Source organism: Podarcis bocagei, assembly GCF_964188305.1.
Source record: "Podarcis bocagei genome assembly, chromosome: 3".
NCBI classification, from domain to species: domain Eukaryota; kingdom Metazoa; phylum Chordata; class Lepidosauria; order Squamata; family Lacertidae; genus Podarcis; species Podarcis bocagei.
In genome coordinates this window covers 68,791,494-68,814,775 of record NC_138127.1, presented here as the reverse complement: position 1 = coordinate 68,814,775, position 23,282 = coordinate 68,791,494, and the positions used below count along the sequence as shown (strand labels likewise).

The 23,282-nt window shown below is 42.2% G+C and overlaps 1 protein-coding gene across 8 annotated transcripts; it reads left to right on the top strand.

Annotated features, from left to right (window-relative positions):
* Positions 1-1,443: 1,443 nt before the first annotated feature.
* Positions 1,444-22,683, top strand: LOC308583781 (microtubule cross-linking factor 3-like). 8 transcript variants are annotated; one of them, XM_081188090.1, is made up of 8 exons: positions 1,444-1,811; positions 3,454-3,678; positions 5,780-5,938; positions 11,805-11,876; positions 12,905-14,080; positions 15,730-15,926; positions 18,370-18,469; positions 21,660-22,683. In XM_081188090.1, exons 1-6 carry the CDS (start codon positions 1,590-1,592, stop codon positions 15,895-15,897), a joined length of 2,022 nt encoding a protein of 673 aa, XP_081044216.1. In that variant the 5' UTR covers positions 1,444-1,589; the 3' UTR covers positions 15,898-15,926; positions 18,370-18,469; positions 21,660-22,683. The 8 variants fall into 8 exon arrangements, with proteins under 8 accessions (XP_081044216.1, XP_081044221.1, XP_081044217.1 ...); XM_081188095.1 differs by lacking the exon at positions 21,660-22,683 and adding an exon at positions 19,257-20,169 and having other exon boundaries at positions 12,905-14,071; positions 15,758-15,926; XM_081188091.1 differs by lacking the exon at positions 21,660-22,683 and adding an exon at positions 19,257-20,169 and having other exon boundaries at positions 12,905-14,071.
* The last annotated feature ends 599 nt before the right edge of the window (positions 22,684-23,282 follow it).

Genomic DNA, 23,282 nt, shown 5'->3' with positions numbered 1-23,282 from the left:
TGCAGCTTTCTCTTGAGGACAGGGACATTCGCAGGGAAACCAAAATGATTGCTTACAAAGCTATTGTACTACCAACATTACTGTATGATTGTGAAACAAGCCATCTCCTTGAAAGATTCCATCAACAGTGTCTCCGAAAATTTTTACACATCACTTGTGAAGAAAGGTGAACTAATGTCAGTGTACAGGATGAAGCAAAGATCACCAGTGATTGTTCAACATCAACTTCGTTGGACTGGTCATGTTGTTCGGATGCCTGATTATCATCTTACAAAGCAACTACTCATCATGGCAAGAAAAATTGATGGACTATGCAGAACTGGCAAAACTGACATATAAGCTACGGGACAAGGATAACTGTGACTTCAAAGATGAATGGGAACCCTTTACAAAGTATTTGAAGACGCAACAAAGCGAACTGGACTCCTTGGCAGGCTTTGAATAAACATTCACAAACTTTTATATTGATGATAATCAGCTAAATAGTTTGAGGATCTATATAACTGTGTAACATGCAGAAAACAGCATTCTTAAAGAAATCAAAGACTGGAACTGGGGGGTGGGGGTGGGTGGGTTTTGTGTGGGAGTGTGGGGGGAGGGAGGAAAAATGGGGAAAAAATAAGGATGATATGTTTCTGGATAATATGTTTTGTTTTAATTTTGAATAAAAAAAGTTTTTTAAAAAACAAAGCAACTACTCTATTCCAAACATAAAAATGGAAAGAATAATGCTGGTGGTTAACAAAAGAGGTTCAAAGACTATCTCAAGGCGAATCTAAAAAAATGTAGTATAAACACCGACAACTGGGAAACACTGGCCTGCAAGCGCTTCAGTTGGTGAACAGCCAAAGGTGTCATGGGCTTTGAAGACACTCAAACTCAGGATGAAAGGGAGAAACGCGCTAAGAGGAAGGCGCGCTCGGCAAACCCTCACCATGATTAACTCTCGCCCAGAAACCTATGTCACCACTAGGGAAGGACGTGTGGATCTAGAACTGGCCTCCACGGTCACTTACGGACTCACTATTAAAACCGTGCTTACGGAAGACAATCTTACTCGGCTACGAGTGATCGCCAAAGAAGATGATGAAGACCCTGCGGGGGGGGGGGCTCCCTTACAAGAAACCCTCAGGCCTGCTTCTCTCAGCCCCGGCAACATCAGCCCTGGAGCAGCCCCCGAGCGGAGGCAGCACTCCTTGTCCGAGGGGAGCCCCCGCCGAAACGAGCAGCAACCGGCCAAGCGTCTCCCTCCTTCCCACCCAGCCTGGGAAGGGCAGTGGGCGGGGACCGCCGGCTGACAGGCAGGCCGCGCCTCTCGCAGGCGCCGAGCTCGGGGCTCCCGGCAGCCCCCCAGACGGAGGGCGGGCGGCTGGCTTTGCGCTTGCTCAGCCGCCGCCCAAGTCCGGGGGGAAGCCGGCAGGTCTCTCTCTGCAAAGCGAGCGAGGGAAGGAGGCAGCGCCGGCTCCTCCATCTTCTTGTGGCGCAGGGAAGGGGCAGGCCCGGGCGGGCGGGAGGAAGGATGCCCGCCAGTTGAGCGCCTCGCCTCCCATCCCAGAAGGAGGCCGGTGCCGTAGGGGCGGTCGGCCCAGATGCAAAGCAACCAGGGCGACGGCAGCGCCTCAGCGGAGGAGCAGCCCCAGCCTGCGCCGCCCGCCGCCTCGCCGACCCAGTCTCCAATGGCGCTGGCTGGGCCCGAAGAGGGCAGCGGCCGCGGCGGAGCCCCGGGCCCCGAAGGCGCCCTCAGCCTGAACCCTGGGCAGCAGCTGCAGGAGGAGATGGAGAAGCTGGAGGAGGAGAACGAGGCCCTCAAGGTGAGCAGGAGGAGAGGAGGGCGGCGGGTGTGGCCCAGCCGGGAGGGGGGGGGAGCCCTTTATTCTGCTCTTTCTTCTGTTGTCAACCCGGCTTGTAGGAGGCGAAGTGATAGAGAACAGATAACCCCCCCCCCCCATTTTAGCAGCAGGCGCAAGAAAGGGGGAAAGAAAGCAGGGGTCCGTCCTTTTTTGGGGGGGTTGTACAAATGATAGTCGTTTTTGTCCGCCCCCGAAAAGGAAAACCATTATATTCCATTCTAGTTCTTAATGGTGCAGCTTCCTGTTGTTCTCTTCCCTTGGTAAAATGTGGGAAACTTCTGCCTCAGAAAAGTTGAGCTCCCTTGGAGGAAACTAGCCCTGGCCATTTCAGACCTGATGGTAGCCCACAGATGGCGAAAAGCACTATAATAGTGTGTGCCTTGCCTCATAATCACTCCCTGTGGCATGCTTTCCACATGTCACATACGTGTTTTCCCTTCAGACGCTCTCAAACATGCATGGCTGACATGCTGTGCAATGGTAAGGCCCTGGCTTTTCATCCAGCAGAGGAAGCCATCCATCCTGTTTGCTGCATGCACTTGTGCCTTCATGACATACTTTATTCTGAATGTTAAGGGAGAATGCTTAACATAACAGCATAACAATTACTCTTTCCCTCTACAGTTTGTCTCATCCATGAGGGAAGGGTCTTGCATTCCAGGCATGTCTTTAAGAGTACATCTACACTTTTACAGTTAGTGGTAAAATGTTCAGCGGAGTAGCAAGCCATCATTCCGCTGTCTAGCTATGGCTATGGTGTGTTCAGAAAGTGAAGACTCAGCACACAAAATTGTGTTCCCATGTAGAACTGGTAAGCTGTATCACAGGGGTGGGGAACCTTTTTCAGTCTAAGCGTTGGATCAACTTCCAGGAGTTGCATGACACCAGAGGGTATGGTCAGGGGCAAAAGTGGGTGGGACAACAGATATGACTCTTGCCTTTTTACAGGAGTTTACATCCAGTCACTTGTCAGAAGTTGCTCTACACCAGTGTTTCCCAAACTTGTGTGTCTGGCTGTTCCCATGATCCCTGGCCTCTGGTCCTGCTAACTAGGGATGATGGGAGTTGTAGTCCAAAAACAGCTCAGGACCCAAGTTTGGGAAACACAGCTTTACACACACACACACACACACACACACACACCCCTTTCTCCATCCAGGCAAGCAAAAGACCATAGACACATCCCATCCCAGCAAGGGAAAGCCACTTGAGGGGGTGGAGCAGGGTCAGCGAGGGCACTGCCTAGTGAAAGGGGGTGTGGCCTTAGAAGGGCACATGGCTTAGGGAAAGTTCTGAGGGCCAGCTATAAAGAGGCCTGGAGGGCCATATTTGACCCTCTGTTCCCCACTCCTGCTGGTGGAAAAACCAAGTTCTTCCCACACTGCATAACTCTCATCCACCCATGATTTTATCATTGATTACATCTTCGTATACATGTCACACATGTGATGTTTGAAGGACAGGCATAAGATAGTGATTGATGCTTCTGGTTGTTGTTGTTTTAAGTGAAGATCAACTTAAGTCCCATTTTTCCTTTCGTTTTATTAATGTGAACTTGCATTGCCTGGTGCATTTCCGACTATCCTTTCTGAACGGGTGCCAGAATGAGATAGATGAGTTGAGGACTGAGATGGATGAGATGAGGGACAGCTTCTTTGAAGAGGATGCCTGCCAGCTGCAAGAAATGCGCCACGAATTGGAGAGGGCCAACAAAAACTGCAGGATCCTTCAGTACCGTCTTCGAAAGGCAGAGCGCAAGAGGCTCCGCTATGCACAGACCGGGGAGATTGACGGAGAACTTTTGCGAAGCTTGGAGCAAGACCTGAAGGTAAACAGGACCAAAAGCTGGCAAGTAGGTGGGAAGGCAGTGAGGGGGAAGTACAGGTAGACTATGAAAGTATCGTAGGCTCAAGTCGTTCAACGGAAAGCAGAGATCTGATTTGCCTCATGGTTCTGAGAGCCAGTAATTTGATGACCTGGATCCTGACTCTCAGAACTCACTTTCTAGATAGCTCACTTTCAGATACAGTGGTACCTCCAGTTGCGAACGGGATCCGTTCTGGAGGTCCGGTCGGATCCTGAGGTTTCTGCAACCTGAAGACTGCTTCTGTGCATGCGCGCAGTGAAACCTGGTCAAATACTTCCAGGTTTGCCGCTTTCGCATCCTGAAGTTTACGTAACCAGAGGGTTAGGTAACAGGAGGTACTACTGTATTTACCCCTTTTCCAGTTATCAGAGAGTAAATTCCCAGGTGTGTTACACTCTGTTGCTTTGACAGTTGTTCCATTGAGCTCTGTGGAAAGCGGGATGAGGCTGTGCTGCTCACTTGACCTCTCTTCAGCTGAGCCACTACTGCATATTGGGATGGAAAGAAGGGAGGACAAAGACAGCGCAGTAGAAAGGGCCAACTGGAGTGACAGGTTGGCTCCACTGGCATGTTTGCACCTCACTGCCTGACGCCTCGGTGACTCGGCTGGAAGGGAGGTCAGGTGAGTGGTGCAGCCACCAACCCACCTTGTTGTTCACTACTGCTTTTAACTAATTCATTGATCCGTTAATAAGCTGAAATACATTTCTGTAATGCCAGAGCCTCTTAGCTTGAAATGAATCTGCCCATTGACACATCTTGAAAATATAACTTAGAATTTAATAGAGGGTTGAATCCATTTAAATTATACTTGCAGTAGAAAACAATGAACTTTTAAGTTGTATCGATTGTTTTCACTGAGTATGCTTTGAGTGTGATATAAGTTGGATACAATCTGTAATTCATCACTCATTATTAGAAAGAAAAGCCATTTTAAGGGTTTCCTTTGCATTCCATTTTGCACACCAGAAGCAAAATAGCTCAAAAATAAATGTTTGCCCTTCAAACAAGTGAAAATCTGTACTCACCAAATAAAATTGCTACCCATGATTTATCTACTAAAGTGTTACTTGATTAATTAACTAATTATAAGGTGTACAGTTCCAGTTTTAAATAGGTTTCACTGAAAAAGCAAGTGAGACTCCCATGTTAAAGTCCAGCTTTGGGTAGCATTGTGTCCAGTGTTCTAATAGATAGAGAGTTGGTCTTTGACCTAGAAATTCCATATACAAGTACTACCTAAGTCCTGTAATCATGGGATACTACCAGTGCTCAGAGTCACACTGTCTGGAAATAATCAGGAATAAGCTAGAGTGTATGTGAACTGAGCTTTAATAATAATAATAATAATAATAATAATAATAATAAATAAATAAATTAAATTTCTGTGAAACCCTTCACCCAAGGATTACAGGATGGTTTACAATATATATATAAAAAGAATGCATACCATAGTAACAAACAAAAACAATACCCCCCACAGTTTAAAAGGCCATATAAAGTATTTAATTAGCCAAAGGCCTGGGAGAAGAGTTTTGGCCTGGTGCCTAAATATTTGTAATGAAGGCGCTCATGTTTTTAAAATCAGTGGAGACTTCTAATGGAATTGGATTGGAGACAAAACTAATCAGAATGCCATTCTGGCTCTAGAATACACTAATCAGCTCTGTTTTTGTTGGCTGAAAACAAGATTATGAACATCACATGATCATAGGGTTGTATCAAACTTAAGAGTAGACCCATTGCATCAATTGACCTAAGTGAGTTATGCCTATTAATTTTTATGTGTCTATGCTGAGTATGACTAACATTGTATACAACCAGCGCTTTTTTTCTGGGGGGACGCAGGGGTATGCATACCCCTTAATATTTTGTGAATCTTTGTACTTTTGTCTATTTACTGTATTTCTTTCCCCCGATTTGAACTATAAAATCATGATTTTCTTGAGTCAAAATGAGAGTACCCCTAAACATTGTTTTAGAAAAACAGCACTGTATACAACCCATAATTATCTTCGCCACAAAAATGTTGTCTTTAAATTTTAAAATTCTGTTCCATTAGGTTGCAAAAGATGTTTCAGTGAGACTTCACCATGAGTTGGAAAACGTGGAAGAAAAACGTACCACCACAGAAGATGAAAATGAAAAGTTAAGACAGCAGCTGATAGAAGTAGAGATTGCTAAGCAGGCTCTGCAGAACGAACTTGACAGGATGAAAGAGGTTAATGTTCAGTATTTACTTTTGGGGAAATGAGTTTTTATTCTACCCTGAATTTTATAATGGTTGGAATAGTAGTGCATGCACTTAATGGAGGAGGACGTCAGAGATTCTCAGAATGCTTGACTAAGTAAGGATCCTAAAACGCAATGAATAATTTGCTTCGTAGAAATGAGAACATAAATGAGGGAAACAGTAAACAGTTCCTAGAATTAAAAATGGCTGCCCCTTTCGTACCTTTGCTCTTAATCAGTTTTTGCCTTCTACTGTGAATTGTTGGTTTTCATGGATGAGTAGAAAGGTTTGAGATTTGTATTTGTTTGCTGAAAAGCATTCCCTGTACCTGTTTTTGAAATGAGATACATTTATTCTTGAATGCTATTGAGAGTGCTCTTGTGTTCTTGTTTTGTTGATGAAATTTTCATAGGTATCTGGTAGGCTGGACTGGATAGACACTTGATCCAATAGGACTCTTCTTACCTTAAAATAAGGCATGTCTGTGCTACTGGATTTTCAGAAAAAGTAAAGCCAAACAAAGCTGCTAGTTCAACCGCTTACACTCCCATTGAGTTTAAAGAACATAAAACAATGGGCCATAATCCAGTGGTCTTTGTAGGTGTATCCAACAACCTGCATGCGTCCTATGAGATTTGTGATAGTGAACTGCAACACCCAGTTCAAATATTACTAGCCCAAATTTCTTTCTTACTGTCGTGCTTCCTAATACTGTAACCTGTGTTATTAATTAGCGATAGATAAATCCACATAGCCTTTCAGGTTTACTGAACTATTTACTGGTTTGTATTTGGATAATGAAAGTGCTAATGAAGTGCTCAAATGGCTATATTAAGAGTTGTTAAAATTTGGCCTCCATTGTGCTGGTGTGGCCCAGTTGCATTGTGCCTCATTCACTGGCACCCACGCTGTGAAAGGGAGTGTTTGTATTGGCTTGCATCTTTCGCTGTCAATCTAAATTGACTGCAGAAATATCCTGTCTCTTAAACATCGTATTGGATCCTAAATGACAGCTAATTATACACCAGGATTTATGATGCTCTTTTAGTGTGCGTTTCTGTTAATCCAGCCCCCATTTTTAATATCTCTGCTGCTTCTGTTTTCCCAACCCCTCCTCCCCACCCTGCTTTGCTGTTGTTTTCGGGTGGTGATAAATGGTATTTATTCAAATTCACATTTATTGTTTGATTGGTTGATTACCTATCTTTGGGCAAGCTCTCACTGGAATTATGTATGTTGGTGCAGAGAACATTTCATTGGTAAAGAAATTGAATAGTCCCCAGTTTCCATACCAGGAAGAATTATTTTGTGGCTTCCTGTAATGGAATAAGGAGCCAGAGAAGAAAGAAGTCTGCTGTATCTCTGCTTGTAAGACAAACCAGGCAGAGATTACTGAAAGAAGATAGATGGTGATACCATTGATTAATATCTTGACACTCAGGGTATTGGAAGAAAATAAATGAGACTCTTACCCAGGTAATTTCTGGGTAACATAACACCTCAGTAGTTGGTATTACACCATTCTTTTCTTCTCTCATGAGGAGAAGTAGAATATGTGCAAAGTGACACTGTACCACACTGATTAAATGGTTAGTTAGGCAACAGGTTGTAGATCTGTATGTATTAAACACCAAAAAATGTAATATCTGAATGTATGCAGGGATTGGGTTACAAGTGCTAATAACTGCTCCAAATTATGAATAGTTCTTCTCTTATTTCTGCTCGTACTACTGCTAATAATAATTACCACAGTAGTTAGGTTTGTTTTTATCATGTCTATGGAATGGACAGGGAAAATTTGGTTACAGTAATTTATGCTGTGGTAACTTCAGGGCTGAATTATTGCAATGTACTTTATGCTGGGCTGCCTTTGAAAATGAGTTGGAAGCTTCAGTTACCTTCAAGAAGCTTCAGTGTATCTGCCCAACTGTTGACACGTTCGAGGCAAACCTGCTCTGTCCTGGCTACATGTATGCTTCCAAGTCCAATTCAAAGTACTGGTTTTGACCTATAAAGCTTTTTCTGGCTCAGGGCCCCAATAATATCTGGAACACCTTTCCTGCTGTGAACTGACCTGGACCCTTAGACCTTATTCTGTGACCCTTCTTTGGTTCTGCCCTTTGCAGTCTCAAAGGATGGTGACAAGAGAGGAAGGCCTATTCAGTTGTGGTTCTGTATATTCAGGTGTTGCTTCCATGGAATGCCGTACCTAGTGAGGTCTGCCTGGCATCTTTCCTAACTGATTTTGTTTTGCTGTTTGTGTGCTACCCAAGCTGCCTGTGGCTGTTATTTTCTTTGGGGGCGGGCGGGCGGGGGTGTATATATGTGTGTGTGTGTGAGAGAGAGAGAGAGAGAGAGAGAATGAATGAATTGCAGGTGTTTGCATGCAAATACTAAATTCACCACATTTGTCAGATAAGGAATTTGAAATTTAATTTTAGTTGAAACTTGCATATCCAATAAATTTATTGTTCCAGTTTTCAGATGACTGGCCATCATGCCTTGGAAATATTTCCTCTGCACCTGCTGCCATTCTGGTTGCTTATAATAAACAGATACTTATATTAATTTAAAGCATGATTGATAGTGTCTGCCCTAGAAACCTAATTACCAGAAGCATATGACTATGCCTTTGGTTTGACTCTGCCTTTAATTGGAATAGATGCCAGCAGTTTAGATTACAATAATGTGATTTAGTTCAATGGTTGTAAAAATGACAGTATACCAGGAAAGTAGGCCTTCCTGATATTGGTAGAGGGAGGTAGATTTCACACAGCTCAACTGGTTAGAGCATGGCGCTAATAACGCCAAGGTTGCAGGTTTGATCCCCATATGAGACAGCTGCATATTGCTGCATTGCAGGGAGTTGGACTAGATGATCCTCGAGGTCCCTTCCAATCTACAATTCTATGATTCAGTGTGGTTGACTTTCATTTGAAAGATGCAAAATCTGAGCAGGAGGATTTTCATGAGAACTTAACACAAGTTGGTTAGTTCCCCATCCACTCTAGCACTATATTATTCAGCATAATTAAAACAGCCGGAGAACATGTAGCTTGAATGTAAAAGGGGGGAAATGGATCTCAACCCTATAACAGCACAAAAGATGAGAAAAAAACAGCACCTAGCGTTGCACTGAACAGAAAGGTGTGTATTTGATAAAGTAAAGGTAAAGGGACCCCTGACCATTAGGTCCAGTCGTGCGGCGCTCATCTCGCTTTACTGGCCAAGGGAGCTGGCGTACAGCTTCTGGGTCATGTGGCCAGCATGACAAAGCCTCTTCTGGCAAACCAGAGCAGCGCACGGAAACGCCGTTTACCTTCCCGCCGGAGCGGTACCTATTTATCTACTTGCACTTTGACGTGCTTTCGAACTGCTAGGTTGGCAGGAGCAGGGACCGAGCAACGGGAGCTCACCCCGTTGCAGGAATTCGAGCCGCCGACCTTCTGATCGGCAAGTCCTAGGCTCTGTGGTTTAACCCACAGCGCCACTCTTCTCCCCCGCTCCCCAGGCCTCTGTATGTGCTCAAAATCAGCTGTGGAGTGTTGGGTCACCCTCCAAAGCAGATTTGGACGGAAAGCAGCCAAATTTAAAGTCCCATTGTGCCAGCAGTTGTATGTGTGTGAAGCATTGGATACAACCCATTGCTTCCTTCCTCCCCCACCCACCCACCCCCAAAAAGTGTGCATCTAACAAACAGGAAAGCAGGGCTTTTTGCCTCCCTGGTGAATATAAGGAAGAGGCCCATCCAGCGCTAGGAGGGAGAACCACTGGTGCTTTTTTCTACTTCCATTTGAATTCTTAGCTGGGCTACCTTTTAGAATGCTAGCCTGTCATCTTCCAGTTACTTGCAGTGATTATGGACAACTGTGGATCACTGCTAGTAAAGATGAATACTTTTGCCACTTTTAAAAAACCAGGATCCCATGATTATGATGCGGACATATAGAGGCCCATCCTTAAATCCAATTCAAGTACCGTGGCTAAATCGAGTTGTGGATTGTCTATTTTTCCTCTGAATTTTCATCAACTTTAATATGCTATTGAAAGCAATATGAAGTTTGTGTATTCCATATATATAGAGGTAGAAGAGTGGTAAACAAGTGCTATCTCTTTCTACTGAACTGTTAATACGTTGCTTGTCAAAACTGCCTTTAATTTCTGTTGAAATTCAAAGAAAGGATAAAAATGCTTTGCTTTTTGCAAACCTAAAAACCATCAGACAGACAACCGAGGATATTAAACTTGTCATGAAATGTTTTTCACAGAACACTGGGCCTCACAAAGCTGTAGGGCATACTGGGGCGGCAGGAACACAGCATTCTTCAAGTCAAAGATATAGAACTGTAGGGGATGACAGTATCCAAAGGTCATCTTGTCTACCTCTTGCCTGCAAAGGAACCGAATGTTTTGCATCTGGCCACAGTTATTTATGTACTGGCAGCATCTTCTTTAGTTCACTATAATGCTTTCTACGTGGGGCTGCCTTTGAGGTCTGTTCAAAAATGACACATTTTGCCAATTCCTTAACAGTCAAACTGGTTCCTGGTCTGTTTCCATACACTGTTCAAAGTGTCGCTCTTGACCTGTAAATCCCCAAACAGCTTAGGGCCAGGCTACTTGTAGGACCACTGCTTCCACTTGAAAGCACCTGGGTGTTAAGATCAGCTCTGGAGGCCTTGCTCTGGTTTTGTTACCCTTTGAACTGGTTGGTGGCAGGCCTTTTCCACTGTGGCACTTTATATTTGCAACTCCCCTTCTGGGAAGTTTGCTTGCCACTTTCTTTATTTTCCTTTTAGTAAGTGGTGAAAAACTTTTCATACCCCCAGCCCTTAAATGTGTTTCAACATTTAAACCGATATGGTGGTGTGAATGTCAAAGAAAAAAACAACTATCTGATGTTTAGAAGACATCTGAAGGTAGACCTGTTTATGGAAGTTTTTAATGACTGATATTTTAATGTATTTTTAATCTTTTGTTGGAAGCCACCCAGAGTGGCTGGGGAAACCCAGTCAGATGAGCGGGGTATAAATAAATTATTATTATTATTATTATTATTATTATTATTATTATTATTATTATGAGGTAGGGGTGTGTGTGTGTGTAATGCTGAGGTTTTATTTCCTGCTTTCTCTTGTTTTGAGATTTTTAAAAAAATATTCTCTTAAACTGCTTTATTTTAAACCATGCTAAGAGCATTTGCTGAAGACCTCCAAAGAAATAAACAGACCTTCCTATTTTGTATGGGGAAAGGAGTTCATTTATTGCATCCTTAGATCTTCAAAGTAGTATCAAAATCATTCTATTACAGAATCATGATAAATAAAGAGCACATATCTGGGAGACAACTATTTACAATTATCTTGGGTCATTTACTTCCAACTAAAAAGTCTGTTTACAGTTATGCTGAATATGCTTTTTGGTTCCAGGTGAGGTTTTTTTATGTTACTTTTTTTTTTGGACTGTTTGCGAATTATTGTTTTTAATATTCAAAGTACTCCAAAGTATGTTATACTGTACAGATGAACAACAACCTGAATTGTATAAAAATATCCTGGTCTCTGAATTGTGGAGCAACCAATATTTTTGGGTAAAAACAACATTGGTTTTTGAAAAAGCTTCTTGTGCTTTCAATGGTTTAATGGATTTATATTGCAGTCAAGCCTATTGAGTTGTTAACTTTTCTCAGGATTAGCCAATCGTTTTATTATTTTGCATTGTTTTAACGGTGTTAAATGTTTTATTGTATTTGTATATATTGTTGTGTATTAGTTGGAGATACACAGCTGTAAAACAAATAAATAAACAAACACATTTAGTAAAATGCATACTATACCTTATCTTTCTTTTATAGCAGTCCATGAAAAGAAGAGGAAGCAAAGACTTGCAAAAATCAGAAAAAAAGTCACAGCAGACACCCACTGAGGTAACCTCAAATACTTCTGTCTGTCCCATGGCACAACCCAGTAAACCTTATGGTTATGAAATAAAAAAAGCATTGATGCAAGCCTTTCCTTATTCAACATAATTGGAAAACAGTGACTATTTTTATGGCACTCAATTAGTAGCCTGTTAGTAACCAAATTTTTAAATGTAGTTTTAATAACTATAGCAGTATATTTTTATATATTGGGTTGTGTTTACCTGAGTCATATACATTGTTAACCCATTAAAATAAATGGAATTGTTGCTGGGTCTTCTCAAGTATAACTGTTGCACACAGTTGAATGGTGTTCAGCTCAGTTGTGTTACAGATAAATTTATTTTGTCATCTATACCTATCAATCCATTTGAAACTATTTAGAAGCTAGTTATAGAGAAGTTCCTAGCATCTGCACTCCTGAAATTTATTTATTGAAATTTATTCTTGAATGGCTCTTACAATGATACTTGGAAAAATAATGGAAACAGCTATATTTTACTTGAAAAGATGGCACAGACCATGTCCCTGCTATATTGATGTCCTTTATCTCTTGGTCAGATAGATTTTTAGCTTTCAGAATCTTAACAATTCTCATGACCAAACCCAGGGCCACTTCACACATCACTTGTTTTTAGGTGAACCCTTATACGTAAAACATAACCTGTGAATGCAATAAACACAAGTGTGTCTGTCATACAGGGGTACTGTTAAGGGAGTTATGATAGGTTGCAGCTTCCTGTTGATAGTACATTGACAAATGGCTGGCAGATTGTTTCTGTGTAATGTGTGAAATAGCCCTTGGTAGAGTGTAAAACCTGCTACTGAGTAGGTTTTGAGGTGTAATGGTTCAGAACATGGAGTAATGATTTTTAAATCATTTTGCTTTTGTTTGATATTTGAAATGTGTATCAAATAGAGTAATAGAGTTCACTGGGGCTATTATTCTATGATTTGGGATTTTCATTTGCTGAATTGCCAAATGGTGTCATCACTTGTCTAGTAACTGTTGGATCTTCTTTCTTTTTTCTAAGGAGGACAATGAAGATCTGAAATGCCAGTTGCAGTTCATCAAAGAAGAAGCTACCCTGATGAGGAAAAAGTTGGCCAAAATAGACAAGGAAAAGGACAGATTTGAACATGAGCTACAAAAATATCGGTCATTTTATGGTGATCTAGACAGTCCCTTACCAAAAGGGGAGGCTGGAGGCCCACCTACCACAAGAGAATCAGAACTCAAGCTTCGTCTGAGGTTAGTAGAGGAAGAAGCCAATATTCTGGGAAGGAAAATAGTGGAGCTGGAAGTAGAAAACAGAGGGCTGAAAGCAGAGCTTGATGACTTGAGAGGAGATGATTTCTCAGGGGCAGCCAACCCGCTCATGGGGGAGCAGAATGAATCACTCTCTGAGTTACGGCAGCATCTGCAGCTAGTTGAAGATGAAACGGAGCTGCTGAGAAGAAACTTGGCTGATGTAGAAGAACAAAACAAGCGCATCACAGCAGAGCTGAACAAATACAAATACAAGACTGGGGCTCATGACAGTTCAAGGCATCATGACAGCGCCAAGACAGAAGCGCTCCAGGAAGAGCTCAAAGCTGCCCGCATGCAGATCAATGAACTCAGTGGTAAGGTCATGCAACTTCAGTATGAGAACCGAGTCTTGATGTCCAACATGCAGCGCTATGACTTGGCCTCTCATCTAGGGATCCGGGGCAGCCCCAGGGACAGTGATGCTGAAAGCGATGCGGGGAAGAAAGAAAGTGACGATGATTCTCGTCCTCCACACCGCAAGAGGGAAGGTCCCATCGGTGGGGAGAGTGACTCAGAGGAGGTCCGCAACATCCGTTGCTTGACCCCCACTAGATCCTTCTACCCAGCACCAGCAGGGTGGCAGAAAAGCTTCACAGACCGGCAGCAAATGAAGGACATCCGCTGCGAAGCGGAACGCCTTGGCAAGACGATTGACCGCCTGATTTCGGACACAAGCACCATAATAACAGAGGCAAGAATTTATGTGGCAAATGGGGACCTGTTTGGACTTATGGATGATGAAGATGATGGCAGTAGGATACGGGAGCACGAACTTCTTTACCGAATAAATGCCCAGATGAAGGCATTTAGAAAAGAGCTCCAGGCCTTTATTGACACACTAGAAGTTCCAAAGTCTTCAGATGATCGAAGTACAGATGAACCTTTGTCAGTGAGTCAGGTAGACTTTTACTTCATAAGATGCCTAGGTAAAAACTTTCAGCCCAAGGTGTTGTATGGATGGTTGACTGGCATTTTCCTTACATTCTTATATATCACGAAAGGCACATTGTTTAAATTTGCTGTGGCTTTCTTAGTTTCAGGTTTGTAGCGTAGTCCTAATAATTGGGTTAGTAGCACCACACAGGGCTGGTATGGGTTGGCATGACTTGGCAACTGCCCACACCTCTTCCATGAGCCCATTGCCAAGAGCCAAGAGCCCCCTCTTCCCATCTGCTGCTTCTCCCTGTCTCTTGCCCCTTCCTTTGGACTCACTGGCGACAAATTAAGGCATCGTGAAGGAGAAATACCAGACACTTCCTGTGGTAAGGAGGTAATACAGTGAACAGTAAAGCGGAAGTGGTCTCATAATAAAATTGTCGGCCAAAGGTTCTGCTGCAGTTTATTCTGGGGGAGCGGATCATATTTTGAAATATGCCACATGTTAAAACCATGGTCAGCTCAGGGTTTAGGGAGCCCCCATCTGCACATTAAAATTGAGATAGTAACATGGCAAAAATGATCAGATGCCTGGCAGAATGTTTGAATAATTATCATTTGAGATGCAAAGAAGTGAACTGGTTATATAGAATTATGTGCCATGAAGATGTATGGAAGATGGATACTGAATTTTAACCAGTATTTTCTAGGGCAGTTCTGACGTTCTTCTTCCCTGTCTTACAAAATGCACTTATCGGTTCTGAACCTGAAACTATTCAGGCCCCTATCCATAGCTGAAAGGACTTCCTGTTACAAATTGTACAGATACATTGAGATACAGTTTGTTCCTCCTTAAAATGCGGAAACTTGGGTTAATTCAGTGGAATTGGTTGGCAGGCATTTCATAAGTCATTTTAGACAGCTAGCTTCAAAGTGACCTTGTACATATTTCCTTTTTTTGGGGGGGGGGAGGTGTCAGGCGATTTCTGTAGAGCTTAATATATAATAATATCTTTAAGCACTCTACAGAAACCAAAAACAACAGCAAGAGGCAATTTAACAACAGTACAATTTAATACAATTCAACAGCAACAGTGTTGCATATACAACTGTTACATTAATGCAAGTTACTAATAAATATAGACCAATATCCTTCTCCTCCTGACACACCTCCTCTCAGCTCCAAGACTATACACACCCACCCTTGCTCTCATTCAGGGCTGAACAAACTCACAGTTCTCCCACAAAATCTCACAATGAAGAGGGTTCCTGGAATTTGCTGGCATCATCCTAGTTTCCCACTCTAGTCCTTTGGAGGACCGGCACCAAGGTGGAAAGAGCTTCCTCAGACTGCCTGGATCATTGTCCCAGGCAGCACTCAGCCGTACTGCATGCACCCAGTTCACAAGACTAAGCCTAAGGTGTGGTTCTTTCATTCTTTTCACTTGAAATGTTACGTTTGCTGCTTCATTAACATAGCGTTATCTTGTTTTTGTATTTACCTTCCCAGATGTTCCAGCCTATCATTTTACTTATTCTCATCCTTGTATTATTTTCATCCCTTTCTTATGCAACAATATTTAAACTTGTCTTCCTTTTCACATTGTTCTTTGTGCTGTAGTAAACAGACCTTTTTCATCATTTTGCCATTCATTGTAGTAGTCTTTTCAGTTTGTTTTGTTTTGTCCATCCTTCCAAGATAAGACGTGCAAGAGCTGTAGTTTCTGTAGTAATCGCTGCTGTAAAAACACTGAAGACTACTCACTGGAAAGAAGGGATGCCAGCCCTCACAAGTCAAATAATATAGAACGCAAAAGAAACAAAACCGCCCACAACTGAACCAGAATTGTGCTCAACCAAAAAGCTAGGTAAGCATGTGAAAAACAGGTCTTTATTCTTTTTAGAATAATCTTTCTTTTTTAGTAAGTTTGGGATAAAAATGAGGCTGGAACTTAACGCAAAAGTTGGCTTTACAGTAATTGAAACATAATTTAGAATGCTAGAAATGTTGTGTGTTCCTCATCCCAAATTCTTACATTGCAGTTGCAAGCTAACTAAAGGTCCCTGCAGTTTGTGCTATGCAAATATACACATTTGTATAGGTGAGAGATAGCAGAGTTGTTCAAAACAGGGACTTTGAGTTTATAATAATTCTACATGGAGTTTGCCTGACTTCTGCTCCTGACAGTTTAAGACACAGAACTTCTACTGATATCCTTTGGGAGCAAGGCTCTCGAGTCCACAAACAGTCCTCTGGCACATGAGTGGCAGTTAAGAAACAACAACAGTGAATCTCTTCTAGTCAAAAGCTTGTCATATAAATTATTAGAGCAAGATTGAATTGTAGGTGGGTTTTTTCCCCCTGTGTGTGCTTTAAAAAAAATTAAAAAATTCATTCCCTTGAGGAAAAGTTGCTTTGAGAGTCACCATTTCCAGTTTCTGAAAAGCAATTAAAAAACCCCCCAAGAGCAGGCTGCTCTGCTTCCTCTCCCTTTCTTCTGTTAGGCTGGGCTGCTGCTCAACCCCCAGCACAATAAGCGTGACAAGTTTAAAGATTTAAAATACCACTGGAATGGCTTGTGGATCATGATGGTGCTACTGCAAATAAGTAGAAGGTTCTCTCTTAAAGACTGCAGTATTGCCTTGCTCTGAAGAAATTTGTGCCCAGAACTCCTGATTACAGTCATAATAAGACATGACTCCGGCGACATGTGTCATCAGCCCTTTGGAAGCAGAAAAATACACAGCCGTTGGATAACAAGACATTCACAGAAACAGTGCCAAAGTCTGTCATGATGATAAAGAGAAAGAAAGCTAGATAGATGAACTGTAGATGACCTTCAGAAGTTGTTTACAGCATGTCTCCAGCCTTAGGAATATCACACTCCAGTTCCTTTGCTTAGCTTGTGCTGGATTAATTTCAGGCTGCTGCTATTGCAAGGGAAAACAAAAGCCACCCCTGAATTCTATATGCTGGTGCAAAATCCTTACCAGCAAAATGATTATGTGAATGCTATAAATAATCATTTAGTGAAAATGATAGCCATCCATTTCCAATAGGGCACATTAGAAAAGCTATTGTTATCATAGCTATTACTGTTCATTAGATTTATATCCCATCCCTTCCTCCCAAAGGAGCCCAGGGTGGCGCGCGCGCGCGCACACACACACACACACACATGATAATACACTTAAACCAGCTATTTAAAAAGTGAGTACAGATGCAGACTGGAAAAGACCTCTGCTTAAAATGCTTGTTGAAAAAGGAAGCTCTTCAGTAAAGACTACAGAGATGGCACCTTTCTACTGTTCAAGAGGAGGGAATTCCAGTGCTTAAAGGCCCAATTCCTGTACTGATAAGATGGTATCTGTGGGAGGCCCACACCTGCAGAATGCAGTGATCAGTTGAGACTAGCTTTTAGGTATCTCGAGGTGCCCACCAAATAGTACAAATAAGTACAGCCTTGCATTAAAATGTTGCAGTGTTGAAGGCTTCTATTCAGAATTCCAGACCACCCCTCTTCCCACTCCCTCTCGGGCTTTCCACCTTCTTCCTCCCTATTCTTTTTTACTTCAGTAAGTCTTTGGGTTCCCCCAGCCTTGATTATACCTTCCTCTTGTATGTAAGTGGTGCTGTTGTGGCTGCCTAGGGACTAGCACTCAAAGATTTAAAATTCCTATTGTTACATGCAAGCGTAACTACATGCAGCTACACCCAAATGTTGTAGTTTATCTCTAATGTGCATGTGTTATCATGCGTTATTGGAGCCTGTGTCTATGGGATTTAGAAGAGGTAGAGTCTTAACAGGATCTGGAGGACAGCAAGTTCCCTGGCTGCACAATAGATGGCCTTATTTTTGTTTTGTTTTTTAAAAAGCAAAAGCTAGTTTTGTTTTTGTTTTGTTTCTACATATGATTGATTGTTAAGATAGATAAATGGAGGAAGGTTGATACCAGACCTGCACTGAATATCATACATACATGGGCCAGTAAAAGAATGCTCCCTTAGAAAAAGACCACTGCATTTTATAAAAGAAGTCTTAACGTTTTGCACAGGGTGCTTTGGCAAGGTTTTAAAATGAGCTCTCTATGAAACCTAAACATATCATAGACAGGAAATTATTTTTACATAAACTATGAGAATATGCAATGTGATACAGATGGCAGAGACTTCAAAACTCTTCCAGGCGCTGATATTACATGAAAACCAGTTACTAAAATGATGTTAAATTGTCTTCAGCTGCAAAGTTGATCTAACAGAGTTCCAAGGGTTTTCCTAGTTGATAAGCTGATACTCTCCTTTCTTTGAAGGATATATGTGTAACTGGAGCCCTTTCCCCTCCTCACTGCATTCCCTGCTACGTTGCATCTGAACTGAAATACTGCTGAAAAGATTCTTCCTCTGTGAAAGGTTGGTGCATAGTTTGTTTTTCATTCTAAATTTTATTCTTATTTGATGATAAGAATAATTTCAAATTGAGATGAGTTAAAGCGTGGGTTTTTTGCACATCTGTCTAGTTTCAATCCTGATTTGAATGAAGGTCAGTAATCATGATTTTTTAAAAAAGAATATGCTAAGTGAGGCTTTCCTACATAACTTGACACCACATTTTGAATGTTACTTTTTAAATTTTCTTAATGTGAGTGAGTCTTCGATGTGTACGCACCATAGCACAGAAGCTTGGGATCCAAACTAACAAATGTTATTGTGCGTTCCCAAAAGTCTGGCACAGCTGAATGACTAGGTCACTTGTAAAGAAGGCTGTACATATCTGACAACTGCCTTTAACATCCACTGCTTTCTGCATTTGTCAGACTAGAACACTTCTGCGGCTGACATCTCTGTCCATTATTTTTATGCTTTCCATACACCATTTATTTCAAACAATAAATGGGATATAAACAAAGTGGGATATAAGGATTGTTTAATGCTAGGCAGCATTTTGTTTTGTTTTGTTTAAGGAGAATACTTATTTCAGAGAAGGGCGAGGAAAGCACAGCTGATGCTTGGGTGTGGCTCTTAACTTTGTACAGTACTTTTCATCAAATAGATAAATAAATGAACGTAAACGAGGATAGGTCTCCACTTCAAATTCTACACTGACCATAGACTGATTTGCAGGACTGATTTATGTAGTGCGAAGTAATACAGATGAAAACACTGCTTATCACTTAAAATGCTTTTCTCATTTGTGCAGAAAGTACGTGTTTCCTTTCCTGGGAGAATATGCAGAAAACTGAAATTGCACTAATTACGCAAGAGGTGAAACATGTGCAACAAGAACACACAAGCAGCTTCGGTTGCATTTGAAACAGGAGAAGGAAATAATGGGAAGGACTTGAGTGGCACCAGCAGGTGTTTGAAGGAGATGCAGTCTGATGCTCTTGCTGAGGTTGATTAAATAGACAAAAAGGAAGAAGGGTGGGGAGAGCAGCGAGGAGGGAAATACATCCCTTCAAAAGGCATTTCTCCCTTGTTCAACAAGCTCTCTCTGCACAGGTTTCTGGAGCATTAGCAAAAGACACAATGCACAAAAGCAGTGGTAAGACCCAAGAACATCCAGATGGAAATGAATTTATTAATCCATCTTCTGCAAAGCAGTGTCCTGATTCAGTGCCACTAGCGAAGAGTGGAAATGTGTCAGTGGTTCTGCAGTGGTCATCTAAGAAAGGAATCCATCCTTTGAATGAAAGCTGCCAGCAGGATTTTCTCACAGTCTTGCGATGCTAGCAAATTTGGGAAGTGATCTAAAAATGGCTCTTCACCTCGCTCTGTCCAGAAGATGTCTGGGGAGACCATGAACCCAGATGACATGATAAGCCAAGATTTGTGGGTTGTTGCTCCCAAAGCAGCATGGCCAAGAGCATGGGAGAATGGAGACTTTTGAGCATAGAACTCTTTTGCATAGAACTATCAGTTAACATGTGCAGCCATAGCCAATGTGCGATACAGAACTGGAAAGATGTAGATAAAACACTGGAAGCAAAAGTGGATGAGTAGGCCTAAAGGCCTAAAATGGGCTGAAATAGAACCAGAATGCTTCTTGCACCACCTGGAGAACCAAATGCCCACCACATATAGCGGGACTGTATGACTAGCAGAGCACCAAAGGAAGAGTCTTCAAGAAAGAGGTACCTGTGCAAACCCTGCAAAGTTTAACAGAGCAACAAAAGTAACTAAATTGATTTCTGGGTGGCTGAGCTGATTCAAGATCCCGCTATGTTGTGCTGGAAAAGCTTCAAAAGAACGGGGGGGGGGGGGCAATTCAAAGTTCCACGAGGAGCAGTGAGTACAGTCAGGTTCTGAATTTGCCAGCATGGTAGGAATGAGAAACTGGGACAGGAAGGTTGAGGAAAGCAGGACCAACAGAAGAATTCAACCAAGTACATTGGCAAAGAGAAGCAGAATTTTGCAGGAGGTATAATCTACTTTCAGGTAGTATAATCTACTTTTTAAAAATGTATTCCATTTTTATTCTGCCCTTCTTCCATTTTACATATTCTGCCATAGTAGAAATTTTAAGAAGAGCTCTAAAGGATGATTTAAATATTTTGATTCCCATTTGGAAGCTGTCAAAAATGCTTCCTGGTTGCAGGGATTGTTTTCCTGAGGTGAAGCTCCACAAACAGGGGCTACCACTGAAAAGGTCTATTCTCATGTGGCCACCGCCACGCCTTTCTTGGATGAAGCACCTATACCACTGCGAAAGAATATGCCGCTGGTATATATGTTGTCAGTGTTCCATTGGGTGCATTCTAATTCTAAAAAGTACAAAGACCTTGATGCAAGCATATGAACAATGATGACAAGTATGTCATTCTCAGCTAACTGCTTGTCTTTGGTTTAATTATTTTTCCACTTCCTAGAGAGCAGGGCAATTTTCTGATATTCATTTTCATAATAGTAATAACTTTTAATTCTAGAACTTAGCCTTTTTACTCTAAGAGGATAACATGGCATTAGTAAAGGAGAGAAATAATCTCATTATGATATTGTAAATCCTTTGCCATAATCTTCCTTTTGAACAATGTCATCAGGCCGCTGTGAACGCAATACAGATAAAATTACACTCTTTTTTATCCTGGGAAAGAAAGAGAGAAGAAAAAGGATTAAAAATAAAAGCAACACCAGGTTATCAAACTGGGTTGGAGAAGGAAATATTATTTAATGAGGAAGAGATTATTGTTTCATTATATTTTTCTCTTTCCACCCTGGGAGAAGGCAACAAATGTACCCTTCCTGTGTGGAAACTAGCCAGCTTCTCTAGTGGCAATAACTGGGCATATTTGGTTGTGCTCCGATTGTCTTGCTAGGTTGCCCCAAGGTTGGGGCTCCTGACCTGAAAGTGGCCTTCTCTAGTGGTAGAAATCACCAGCTCTACTATAACATGGTTTATGGGCAGGGATTATGGGAGTTCTCATGCAACAACATATGGAGGGGCAGATCTCCCACCCACTTCAAACTCTTTCTGCCTCAGGCATTTTGTGTCTTCCTTAGTTTCTTGACACATACAAGACTTCCGTCATTTCATCTTTCTATTACATGGTTGCTGAGGTTTCTTCTGACTTCTTTACCCAAGAAGCTGCCTTTTGTTTTCTAGGTGTCTTTGCCAGCTAAACAGTCAATTGGGAAAAGTTTCTCTCAGCCTACTTGACAAGCGACTAGACGGGACCTGCAGGTCAGCACCACATGCAGTGTGAAGGATAGCCTGGAATTGATACACTCCTGGGTTTTTATTGAGAGATCCCAGTGGATGCAAACTCAAAAGATGATTCAATGCTGTTGTGAAAACTCCATACCTCACCTGGACTCTCATTTTCATGTTCCTAACTGTGGCAAGTTCTATTGCAATCGTATGTTGGTCAATGATGACCCCACCTTTTGACTTTGCTGGAGAAGCATATTGGATTTGTAGATCATCCTTAGAGTCTTCAGTGTTTTTAACAATAAGAACGCCCTTCCCCACATGTGTATATATATATCCTTTCGTAGCTCTCAGCCGTTTTTGTTTTCAATTACACGTGCTGATGTTCATCGCCTCCATCATTTTTTGTAATTTAAATAATGTACAGCTCTGTATATTCTGACTTTCTCTGCAAACAGCGGGAAGAAATGCTGTACGCATGGTCATGTGTTTGTAAGTGCATGTGTTGGAATAGGAAGTATACCAGTCTGTATTTAGAAGAGACAAACTCAGTACTAGTACTGACACTGAAATTATAGGCCTACACACACACACAACCTAACTTTGTGGTTTATTTTGAAGGTTAGAAAATACATAGCTCTGGTGATAATTATATTTTGTATATATTTTATAGGTTTCACAGGCCTGATCTAGTATTTGATATACAGAAACTGACAATAGGCTTTTTGTTTTTGTTTTTGTAAATGGATAGCAGTGATAAGGCATTTGCACAATATTTACCAGAGGCAGAATAGCTCATTGGATCAATTCCTCATTCATGGTCGATGCTCCTTTTTTTCCTGCTTCACTTCTCTAAACATTGCAGTGCTAGGTCAAAATCAGCTGGGCCTATTTTTCTGAATTAAATGAACTGCTGCTTGTAACTGCATTAGTTTACATACCTAAAAATGGTCAACTTTCATAAAGCGCTTACACCTGCCATTCGTTGTCACATTGCTTGGAGACTAAATTCCAGTGCATTTTTATTTGCAGTGTGCAGTGTGTGTTGCACAGAGGGGAAAGGACAAGACGGACGGCTGCACAATGTATTTGTGGAGAACTCACCCTTAGAAGAAATTCAGAGCTTCTGCTACAACTGGCCCCAAGTCTTGAGGTGCCCATTTCCCTGTCAGCTGCAGAACGTGATAAGGAGTTGAGGTTACAGTGTCCAGACATGAAGTTAGATTATATCAGTGTTTCCCAAACTTTTTAGGGCAACGGCACACCTGTTTACTGAAAAAAAATCTCGCGGCACACCACCATTAAAGCCCCGCCCCGTGACGTCAGCGCGCAGCGTCACGCCGGGAGGGACGCACGAAAGTGAAAGTTTTTCCCCTCCCCCCTCAGTCCCTCGCTCAGAATTCAGCTCGTTTGGGGCATCGCTCCGGCTGCTCCCTCTCCCGCCGCGCAAGAGCGATGCCTCTCTCTGGCTCTCCCTCCGCGCAGGCTGAGGGAGGGAGGGAGGTGCGCGTGTGACCCGTCTCTGCTGGGAGACCAAACCCAGCGAGGCAGAGTCGCGCGGAGGCGCCCAGGCAGCGC

Excerpts from the sequence above, each read along its gene's own strand:
- LOC308583781 (XM_081188090.1), top strand. The coding sequence starts at position 1,590 with ATGCAAAGCAACCAGGGCGACGGCAGCGCCTCAGCGGAGGAGCAGCCC. Across the intron at positions 11,877-12,904 it reads CACAGCAGACACCCACTGAG|GAGGACAATGAAGATCTGAA; the intron begins GTAACCTCAAAT and ends CTTTTTTCTAAG. Across the intron at positions 14,081-15,729 it reads AACCTTTGTCAGTGAGTCAG|TTTGTTTTGTTTTGTCCATC; the intron begins GTAGACTTTTAC and ends TAGTCTTTTCAG.